Below are 11,698 nucleotides of genomic sequence, written 5' to 3'. Positions count from 1 at the left end.
AATAACTAAAAATAAATTGGAAGAAAGGTTCTAGTTTTAATATCCTCCACTGGCTTCAAAATAATTTTAAAAAGAGAGAGATTAAAGTTAATCTGATATAATTTATTTGATTTTTAGATCTTACAATCTTGGGGAAAGTAGGAAAGGGTGGTTCATAACTCTGGAATGTTTGGAGCAATTTGGCAGTACTGGAAGGGTTACCCTTAAGTACGCATCTTGCACATGAAATTGTAATTTCTAAATATAAAATGTCTTCAAAATATGTCTGTATTTAATGCCAGCAATATTAAGATGTCGATGTGTAGGAAACTGACACTCCATTTTTTTCGTTCTGTTTTGTGCAGAAATTCAAGGATATTTCTTGTGTGGCAGTACAGTACTGCACAGAGTAAGATCTTACTCTGCAGCCCAGCCATGTGAGAAAAAAAAAAAAATTGGACATAGAACTGTAATAGAATCTGTACTGAAGCTTAAGTATTTTACTTTCTCTCTCTTTCTTCTGGTGATGAATATTTGTTTGCAGCAAACCACAGACCTGCCTACAACCAAAGTCAATTTCATATACAAGACTAGAAGAGGTACAGACACTAACTTGGAGGGATATATCTGTGGTGAGTATTGATGCGCCGATCTTGGGCTGTAACCACTACTTGTTATTACTGCAAAACAGAAAACAAAGAGTTTGACAGTTAAAAACATCATGAGACCATTAAGCCAAACAGTCTAAATACGAATACAGCCACATTAGCAGAAAATTTCATTGAAACAGCTTTTCAACAAAGATGTCACTTGAACTATAACATCTTAATACACAAACTGAAACATTTGACAAACACAACAAACATTCATTGTTCTACAGTCTACATTAACAAGTTTAATTTTGATATTGTATAGTAAAAATATGTTTTATACGAGTATGATCAATTTTAGCTTGCTTAGGTGATGGGAGATGCCTAACTGACTACTAGAAACCAAATAAACATCATTATCAACAGGCTGATTAGAACGCAGGCACTAACAACATTTGTATTTCAAAAACAGCCCTGTACAGTAGCCATTAGAATTATGTATGTCTATACTATTAACAGCTGCATTCTTCCAAGAAAGCTAACAGAACAATAGTCATATCCCATTAAAATTTCATTCAAAAGCGGTGTTCACATTGGATTAATTCCAAGTGTTTCGAAGTTTCTCTTTCCTTTAGCCATCTGTCTTGACTAAGACAGATGTATTCCAAATATATGTACTCTAAAGTGTTGAACCAATCCCTTCAGACCAAATCCATACTGGGCAAACATACAGAGTGTCTTTATTAGGCCATCTGCTGCTCATTCACTTTTCAAAAGATTAAAGTAGTACACAACGAAGCACTGGAATTTCTTTAGTCTAATCAATCATAGTTGTACTTCAAAGTGTACCCTCTTCCTGAGTTGTTCATAATGGTAGTAGAAATGAACTTTCAGAATTATATAAGTGACAAATAGGTTTAGGTTCCTAACTATTTTATGAAACATGATATATTTCTACATCCAGGTCTAATTAATGTCTTTGAGATCTATTGCTTTGAACATATGCAGAACTTCATATTTTTAAAGCTAGTTTAAACACATTTAGAATGTGTAGGACTTAAAAGGAAATACAGTAGAAGAAAAACCATTAGCTTCTTTTTTTTTTTTTAACAAAAAACGCGCAGTTGAGAATGACTTGAAAATAAAAAAATGAATATTATTTTTGAACTTGTGCTACCAGATTTCATAAAAGAGTTGCTGACTGAGAAGATATTAAGTATTTGCCTGTGATGGAAATCTGCTGAATTTAATTTTGTTGGTTATTCTTTTCTGAGAATGTTTAAGCTTAATCGGTAGAGTGATCTACTTGGTGTGCAGAAAGCTTTTCCCAGATTTAGACGAACCTTTAGCTGTATATATCAACATAAACTGACCATAAAACCCTAAAGGATGCTGGTATTTATTTAACCCTTGAGGAGTAATTAGTCTTGCCTGTTGTATCACTGTGACCTTTCTGAAGACAAGCAATAGCTAACACAGTGACCTTGGTGATTCTCAGGGCAATGAAGTTTCATGATCCATTACCGGCTTATCAGATCTTTTTTAACTGTACTGCTCCGCTTTTCGTCTATTGTTTGCTGAATGACACATCACTCAATTAATCATCTCGGTTAAAGCACATTTACCATTCCACTAAAGCTGGTATAAACTACAAAAAATGAATGACTGTTCATTTATCCCACTTCAGTTATGAAAAACTAATGTTTTTCAGCAAAAAACTTGTCCTGCCTACTTTTTTTATTCTTTCTGCATATACCTTATTTCATAAATTCAGACAAGCAAAGAATTTAGGATTTTATTTTTTTTCAGTTTACCTAATGTCACTAATGACTGTAGAAAGGAGACAGAATGGGGCACGTGCCCCAAAAACAAATTGTGCAGCATTCAACAAAGTCTTTTCCTTTCACTCTTTCTCTTCTTTTCACATCTATTTTTGAACATTTTAGAATATGAGACAACACGGGGTACAAGACCCACAATAAGAGAACACTGTGACTGAGTAGGGCCTGTGGACTAATGCTGTATCTCACAGCTCAGATTGGTAATTTTGTCAGTTATCAGATTTAAACAACTTTTACTGCTGTCACCCTAGTTTTCTTCTGGTAGAGAGGACTGGTAATGGAGGAGATGGTGGAGGTAGGTTGCTATGCTTTTTATAGCCATGTCATTTTCTATAGCCATTTATAGGAATGGGGGTAGACAACATTATATTATTTTTTATATTAAAAACAAATCTGTCTATTCTCTGAAAAACTCAAATATTTTTAAAACTTCATTACTTGACTTTAATAAAGGAATGGTTTTCTGGGCAGGTATAAGACCCTTTATTTCTCAAGTGAAAATCCATCAACCTGCATACTTCTGAAAAGAAAAAAAGTCCCATTTTGCACATGCTCTGTAAAAGCAGCATGCAGATGTTGGCAGGTAAACTCTATTCACTGGGCCCACTTTCTCTACAGGTGGCAGTTCTGGCTGATCTGTGCCACATAGGGTTCCAGCATCTCCACCCTCTATCCATGGGGAGAAGTGACCTCTGGAAGGAAACGTGGAAGGTGGAGATTCAGAAATGGCAGTGAGGCTTGAGGACAGATGTGTAAGAGAAGAGCTCCTTGGGCTGGATGTCTGAGGATGGGATGAGGAATGAATGTACCAGATGCCAAAAGATGTTGCTGACCAGGGTTGGCTGAGATGAAGACAAAGGTTTTCAGGAGATAGGAATGTAACAGAACAAAATACAAAGAGGGAACAACATAGCTATGGAGAAAAAGGAGATGTATGTGGGCCCACTGAGGTGCGCTCCAAGCCTGAGAGAGCCGAGGCTCAATACAATGCTGAGGACATGTCCCTATCCCAACTAATGTTGATTCACAGGGTGGCAAAAAGCTGACAGCTCTCTCTTACTATTTACCCTGTTAGCTCAACTGTCCAAGGTGGATGTGGAGAACTGAAATAACCATAAACGATGTTGATAGCATGTGTTGGGTTCAGTAAATTAACACAGGCTAGAATTTTGTATTTTCCATTAAGCATCTGGAAAATTCTGTGTGAAGAGGATAGGTTAAAAGGACCTCATTTAAATAGTGAATAACAATTTCTACACAAAAGGGAACCAAATGAAGGTTATGCAGTGGCGACATTTCCTAACCTTGCCTTTAGAGCCTTCAGATTTTTTTTAAATATCTTTTTGTGTGTGTGTGTGTGTCATAAATAGTAAATAGAAAAGCTGACAAGAACTTCTAATGTTTATGTCAGCTCCATTAAAATGATGAACAGTTCCCAAATTAATCTAGTATTCTAAGCAATTGAAATACAAAAAGAAATTCACTCAGAATATAGCAGCTGCAGCAAATTTTCAGAGTATGAAAATGCTCAGCTTAAGATTGTTCTGCAGCTCTCCACACCAAAAAGAGTCTGCTACAGGATCACAAAGATTCAAATTGTATACGGATATTAATTACCAACTGCCATTCTGAAGAAAAAGGAAGAGGAAGAGGGGTCCACAGTGTGACTCCCTACCTTCCTACCCTATGCTGAGGCATGTTTTTTGTTTTTTTCTCAGGGGGTAACTCTGCAGAAGGGGGAGACCAGAGCTCTGAGCATGAGCTGAAACACCACAGCCAGGACAGAGCCATCATGCCAACTCTCATTCTAAATTCATTAGATCTACATGGTTTATTTTTCAGCTTAACTCTTGAGATGTGAGGTTTCTTATTTAGTATATTCAGTTTATGCTATTTAAGTGAGATTCAAAGCTTGCACATTCAGTATCAACTTGCAGGTTTATTTTCATAGTCTCATAGAATCATTTGGGTTGGAAAAGACCTCTAAGATCATCTGGTCCAACCATTAACCTAGCACTGGACATAGTCATAAGACCATGAAGATTATCTTAGAGGCACCTCTGACTGCAGAATGTCACCGAAGGAACAAGCCTAAGACAGCAGTTTAAAAAGCTGCAGTGTTTATCCATCAAAAATCAGGGTTCATCAGCAACCTGGGAAGCCTCTTCTGTCTCTCCTGCCATATACCTTGCACGGTACATCTGATCATCACTTTCTGTGTTAAAGATGGTCATTAGGAACAATGCTGGCTACTTTATACCCTACAGAGCTTGTTCAGCCTTCTGCTCAGCCCCAGGACATGTCACGGGTTTTTATTGCCCTTGGACCATGGAAATCAATTTTAATGGGTAGAATATTTGAAGGAGAAGAATTCTACATGGCAGACTCTCAAGTGAGCCTTTCCACTATGCAATTTTATTTCATAAAATGTTTAATAACATACCTAAATCTTTCCCTTCTCAACAATGGTTGCTTGAATTCTTCTGACCTATATTTGTTTAAAACAGAAAGTGATATCCCTGCTAGTGGCTAGTGGTTTATGTCCAGGCATCCTCATGAAATGAGCTCACAGGTGCTTTGAAAACTGCAGAAAAGTACTAGCATTATCACTTTGTCATGGTTGGGAATAACATATATGTGTTACTGATTTTTAGGAAAAAGCAAACAATGTTAAGTGCTGGGCATTGTTATGCATTGTTTTCAATTGCAGCTGGTTCATCTCAAATGGCATCTTTGTACTAGTTAATTAATATTTATTGTCTTTAGAAACACGTCAAACTTCCCAAATCACCAATTAGGTTAAAAAGTCAGAGAAATGCTTTTTCTGTGAGTTTTTTTTTTTTTTTTTTTTTTTTTAAGACATCTGCCACAAAACTGATAGAATCATATTGCCCAGTTTACAAGTACCAGTAAAAGGCAAGTAATGGATTTACTCCTTATGAAAGACTCAGTACATTGTGAAGGCAGCTCTGCCTCTCATTCTTATGATGAAGACTGCACATCACTTTGACAGGCAGACTACTAATTTCTCACTTTGAATGACCATACTCATTTAATACTGGAGTTTGTGGCTTAAACAGAGAATCAGGCTCATTTTTCATTTGAATATGCAGGTGGCTAACGGACAAAAAAGATTGTGTAAAGCCCAAGTTACTTCTTTTTTTGGCAGCACCAACTGTTTTCAAATCTCCAAAGATCTCAATGCTTCTTTTCCTGTCAGTGGAAGCTAAGGGGTGAGCGGCATCCTGAAAAATCAAGCTGTTATTTAGGTACCTAAGCATGAACTTGAACTCCAATTTTTGGCACTTCCTTCCTGCAAATGCTGCCTTAGACATGCTTTACATGTGAGATAAAACTCAGATGTCTTAAATACATGGAACAGGCTGATAAAAATCTCATCAACAATGCCAAAATCATATATAGTCAGACATTTTATAACCTGTAATCATTACTAATAAAATCTTAGGACAGAGTAACAATAATCAGAGTGAAGAAAAAAAAAAAAAAAGCCAACTTTTTTTAGCTAAGACTATTTTTTTTAATGCAACTTATTAGATTTTAAGTTGACTGTATCTTTCATAATGAGAACTTTTTTTTTTTCATTTTTAATAATCAGAAAAAGTATATGCTACTTTACATCTCACAAAGATCTTTATTTCAGGCACAAAATTTGTTTTCAATTCTTTTCTGACTAACAAACTTCAGAGTATATCTGCATTTACTGATGCCTAAAAACAATTCCAGAAACATATGCTCAGTTTTTAAAACAATTTTATTATACAGAAGCATCATGATTTCCAGAATATTTGAAGTAGGCTGTGACTACCTATGTCTACCAAAACCAGTTTCATGGCAATTCTTAGTTTCAGTGAAATTTCAGTCAGGCCATCACTGAATTGGTATTTTCAGACATGAAATCAATTCTCCCCTCTCTCCCTTCTAATGTTATTTTTAATATTATTTTTTGTTAATAATTAGAAGGCAGGGTTGTTTTTTTTTAATTTTTATTTTTTCACAGTCCATCACCTTTTAGTAATTTATAGGAAACTACTTAGAAGTTGCTGCTGGCTTAATTTTTTAAGAAGTAACTGAAGTTTACAATTAATATCAAAATATTTAAAATACTTAAACTGAAATATTTACATGGAGAAAAAGAAAAATAGGGAAATCTGGTCAGTGTTTAAAATAACACATTATTCATACATATAGAAAGGTTAGCACTGAAATATAACCTTTAAGATTTAAAATTTTACAAATTAGAACAGCCTTTCCAAATGCAATCTATATTTTTTTCTTCCTAAAATCATACAAGACTAGCACTGAAAAAAAGCTACAGCTTAAAAAGCTATTATAATATTAAAAAGCTATTATAATATTACTGTAAGATTTTTACATACAGGAATGGTCTAAGTCATTATTAAAGCTGCTTTTTACAATCATAGGTCATGAAAAATGCATATTTTTAAAAAATATATCTACAGAAACAAACAAAAAAATAGAATTGTTATTTGGTATTAAAATGTTACTTTTTGTGTCTTCTGAAAAGATCACTTCCATGCAGTGCATTGCTCATTAGTGAAGGTTATTAAATGCTACATTAATGTGCATATAGCGATACGTGATCTTATTATGGCTTTACCTGACCCAGTAAAAGTGTCAAGCGATCCATCTCCAGTTGTGGTTGTTGTTTCGTTGCTGTTCATGGGCTCTGTTTTGACTGCAAGAAGAGACACTACATAGAAGAATAAGTAGACATTTTACTTCTAAATTTATACTGGAGTCCTCATGCCTGTCTCACTAGTGGTAGTCCAGATATAATAAGTATGCGATGCAACAGCTTCAACCTTTGCTTTACCACAGCACTGAGACACTCTACCATTGCTACCATTTTGAATGACCATGCATACATAGCTTTTTATCTGTGCATTCGGCTATCTATTGGCTTTAGCAACTGAAATATCTTCTGCGGTGATTTCAACCTAAATCTAATTGATTCCAACAATTCCTTAAGAGTAGCAGAGAGGAAGGAAACATTAGCTGTCAAGGGATATAGCACATCACAAAAATAGTTTTGCCTGATGAGTGAAACAATAATAATATGGTTTCATGCTCATATAGAAGCAAATTACTTTCACAGTGTCAGCATTCTGCCTTCTCCTTCACCTTTTTCAGTATCTGTGGGATTTTATTTATTTCTTTATTTCGAGCTAGGTCACCAGCAAGAAATTTTCCATTAAAGAAGAGTGAAGTTTAATAGAAAAGAAGCAAAAGAACTACAGTGGGATACAAGTGACAGCTGTAACACGTCAGCTTCTAATTCAGAGGTTACCAAACATTTGGATCCACTATGAACTCAAAATATTTCTTACAGACAATCATGCAGTCTTACCATCCTACCATCCTACTATCCAAACCATATCTGAAGGCACCACAGCAGCAATCCAGATTTTATAGTTTAATATGTTACCTACACAGACCATTTAGCATGGACTTTTGTGACAGAGTTTGGGAACCACTGACTGATGTGGTAAGAAACAGCAGTGCAGAATATGCTGCTACTTTTAATAGATATTTGACTGGCAAATATCAAAAACACTAACATTGGAAAACCCCAACATGTTACCACAGTCGTCTTGTGACGATCAGTTAGGCATGTGTGCACATTTATCAGATATATCAGGGGCCTGCTTATGGATCACAGAACTGATCACAACCCAGGCATGCAGAGTGCAGTGGCGATGAGTGTACATGCCACTGCCACAGTCATATGCCAGGCACTGGAACTGGAAAGACACAGCCTGGGGTTTGTGGAGAAGCCTGGCCTCAACCAGGCTGGCTGAGCCCCTCAGCAGATGTAACATATCCTGAGCAAAAGCATTTTCTGCCAGCTAGCTACCTGACCCCTCTGAGGGACGTCAGCTAAGGCATCAACATCACTGCACCCACATTTGACTTCATGGGCAAGAATGAGGATGGGGGAGTTTAAATAACAAACAAACAGCAAAGCAAAACAAAAACTGGCAAAGTTTACATAAAATAAATAAAGTCGTTTGTAACTGTTCCCATTTCTCTATTTAAGTGAGAAAGGTCTTTATTGTCATCAATAAAATCAATAAAATATATAGCAGGAAAAAGCTTAGGAGTCATTTTCTACAAAATAACAATCACTCCACTGAATCTCAGGCCTTTCTGATTACCAAATACAGATGTCTGCCTATACCTCAAAGGAAAAGTTTTTTATTTTCTCCTCTGAAGATCTTTGGTCACATGTTACTTTATAAGCTGCATGTCTCTTTTCTCTTCAGAGTGCAGACATTTACTTACATGAAAAAAAACCCTACTTTTCAGCACCTTTAACTCTTTCTATTCAAGCAGGTATTGCAATATTGCCCATACTGAGCTACAAACCTATGTTTAGTATTGCATCCAGAAGAAAACTTCAGTTTGCACCTAACCATTTTCTTTAGCCAAAGCTTCAGTTGAACACTTCAATCGAAGTGTTTACTGCAGTTTTGTCTATTTCTGGTTAATGCCAGTTGCAGTGGACTTCCATCAGCACAAACATTCACCAACTTTTTCTCTCCCTGTCCAGCAGAAAATGATCTAGAACAAAAGAAACCCTCTCATGTACATAACTTGAGGGGGAAAAAAAAAAAGAAAAAAGAAAAAAAAAAAGCATATTGGCACTGTGTTTTGTTGAAAAATACTTGTAGCAATTTTTTGTGCACTTGATTTTAAACAGTTCTACTTAGTTACATTCAGATTTTATCACAGTAAGGAATTCATCAAGGTCTTTCCTCAGTGTAGCTTGACATTTGGACTAATTTTTTTTTCTTAAAGTTGAATGTCATTAAAACAAGAGGGTGAAAAAGCACTGTGCTAACTAAAAACAAAACAAACAAACAAAAAAAAAATACAAAACAAACAAACAAAAACTTTACAGCTGAAATCAAAACATAAGCCAACACCAAATCAAAACACAAAATCATCCTTAGGTTTCCTGACATGTGAGGTACAATGTGGTTGTAATACTACTGAGTTAACTGCTCTATACACAGTGCAAAGATCAAGAGTTTGAGCCATCATTGTGAATGAATACTTTAAAGAGTATAAATTTAATATTCTGTTGTGTTCATTTTCATTTATTTATTTTTTTGAGTGTGGATTAAGTCTATTGTTTTAAGTACTGAAAGAGTAAAAATAAAGTGAAAAGTGTTCTCAAGCATTGAGTGTTGCTAACAGTGAAGACTGCAGATGCTAACAGAGTAGAGCTACCATGATGGTCAGGGCTGAGGAACATGTACAAAGACTGACAGAAGAAGCTGTGGTTGTTCAGTCCTAAGTAGAGAAGGCTGAAGGGAAAACTAATTGCTAGACTTCAGCTACCTAATGGGAAAGTGCAATGAAGATGAAGAACATCTGTGAATGTGCCCTGTGAATGCAGTGGAGGCAACAGACACAAGGGAACAATACAATTCGTTGTAAGACATTCTTCTCCATGAGAGTAGTCAGGCCCTGGGACAGTGCCCAGAGTGTCTGTGGCACCTCCACCCTCAGAGATACTCAGTACTGGACTGAACGCTGCCATGAGTAACAGGCCCTACTCAGAGCAGGACTTAGCCCTGCAGGGATTTCTCCCAAACTTAATTACTTCTAAAGTAACTCTGACTACTACTCCAAACAGTCAGTAATTTCTACAATATAAGTTCTTTATTTGATGAAAAAACTTAACAGGTCAACATGACTTTTACTCTGACTTTTCCAACCTCTTTTTTTTTTTTTTTTTTTTTTAATAAAGAACCTCTCTGTGTTAAAGACTGAGAACATACACAGAGTTTTAGGGGCAGGTGATGCTACTACTATGTGTAAAGATGGACAAGCACATGCAATAGATAGAAGGTAATATTAGAACAAACAAGTGTGACTAAAGGCTCATTTTCTTCCTTTTTTTTTTTTTTTTTTTTTTTTTTTTTTTTTTTCCTGTTTAGCGAATGAGCTATGAAGGTTGTACAGAGGACAGTAGCCAAATGCAGCACTTCTCTTGTGGTGGCTGGCAGCTGCCTGGCAAGCTGAGGCTCAGCTTAGAGCTGTGCCAGGTCTGGAGGGCAGGAGATAGGGCACAGTTTGGGCAGAACATCTGCGATCAAGGATGGAGATGGCAGCACATGGAAGCAGCTGAATAAAGGCAGCCAGGGAAAACCTGTAGCATACACATCTCATGAAGGGACAGGTTATGGCACATGCAAAATTCCACACAGTTTAAATACATAGTATCCCATAATGACAGATATATTAAAAAGTACAGGTACAGAACAAATTGGGCTCACCAGGACATATTCAAGAACAGATCTAAACATGTTACTGCCTTTGGAAAATTTAATTTCAGTTTATATCAAAGCTGAAGTGCCCTCCATAATGCAAGTAGTTTCATACTACATTTCCCCACTGTTATTAATTACTATTTAAATTATTACCTTCTATATTTATCTCAACATGCTGAATAGTTAACTGAGGTGACAGACTAAATTAGCCTTAAACTTAAATTCCTTAAACCTAAATTCAGCAGGAACATTCACACGGAACCATTTATTCTAATGTAAAATATTATTTTGTGCTTGTCTGATTTATCTATTTATTTATCTATCTTTTATTTATTGTTAACTCTGACTTGCAAATGGCAATCTATTCATATGTTTTTTTCAAAAGGAAATTTTTTAAGATCTTCCTAAATTTAGTCCAAACCCTCACAGCTTAAGCACCTGTGTAATGGCTTGTAGAGAGTCACAGTGATGAACATTTACACCTGTGATTAATCCCATATGTACTGTGACAATGATACATATATAATTATTATTAATCCTTGTATCTCAAAACAATTAATAACACATGGGAGAGGAAACTCCTAAATGAAAACAACATCTTGGAAATTTTGGTCAAATGTTTATGAGTTACACGTGGCAAGTTACATGTAGTAGCACAATCAGTGCTACATTCCACATTCAGTGGAAAATCTGTTGGTCTGACTTACAGAAATGCTGAGAATTAGCCCCTCCCAGCATGTTCACCCCACGAGGCTCTCCCAGGCTCTTGGTGCATCTATGCAGTTAAGCTAATTTTAAACTTACTAAAATTCTCCTTGCTCTTTGAATGTCTTTCAAAGTATGGTAAGATAACTATATATTGCAACTTCCCTCCAGTTTTCTGGCTGTGGGAATAGCCTCTTGGGAAAGGGTGGAAAAAACAACAACATGGAAATGTTCAAACCACAGAACAAAAGAACAGAGCAAA

General features: G+C 36.0%; 1 protein-coding gene across 1 annotated transcript in view; it reads right to left on the bottom strand.

Annotated features, from left to right (window-relative positions):
- Window positions 1-11,698, bottom strand: part of EYA4 (EYA transcriptional coactivator and phosphatase 4) — a 71,978-nt gene that overhangs the window by 36,430 nt on the left and 23,850 nt on the right. The window contains 2 exon segments of the mRNA XM_032185448.1: window positions 593-659; window positions 7,050-7,142. Coding sequence (XP_032041339.1) covers window positions 593-659; window positions 7,050-7,142 — 160 coding nt within the window.

Source organism: Aythya fuligula, chromosome 3 (genome assembly GCF_009819795.1).
Source record: "Aythya fuligula isolate bAytFul2 chromosome 3, bAytFul2.pri, whole genome shotgun sequence".
In the NCBI taxonomy this organism is placed as follows: Eukaryota; Metazoa; Chordata; class Aves; order Anseriformes; family Anatidae; genus Aythya; species Aythya fuligula.
The sequence above is the reverse complement of the archived record's forward strand: the minus strand, read 5'-3'. Positions and strand labels throughout refer to the sequence as shown.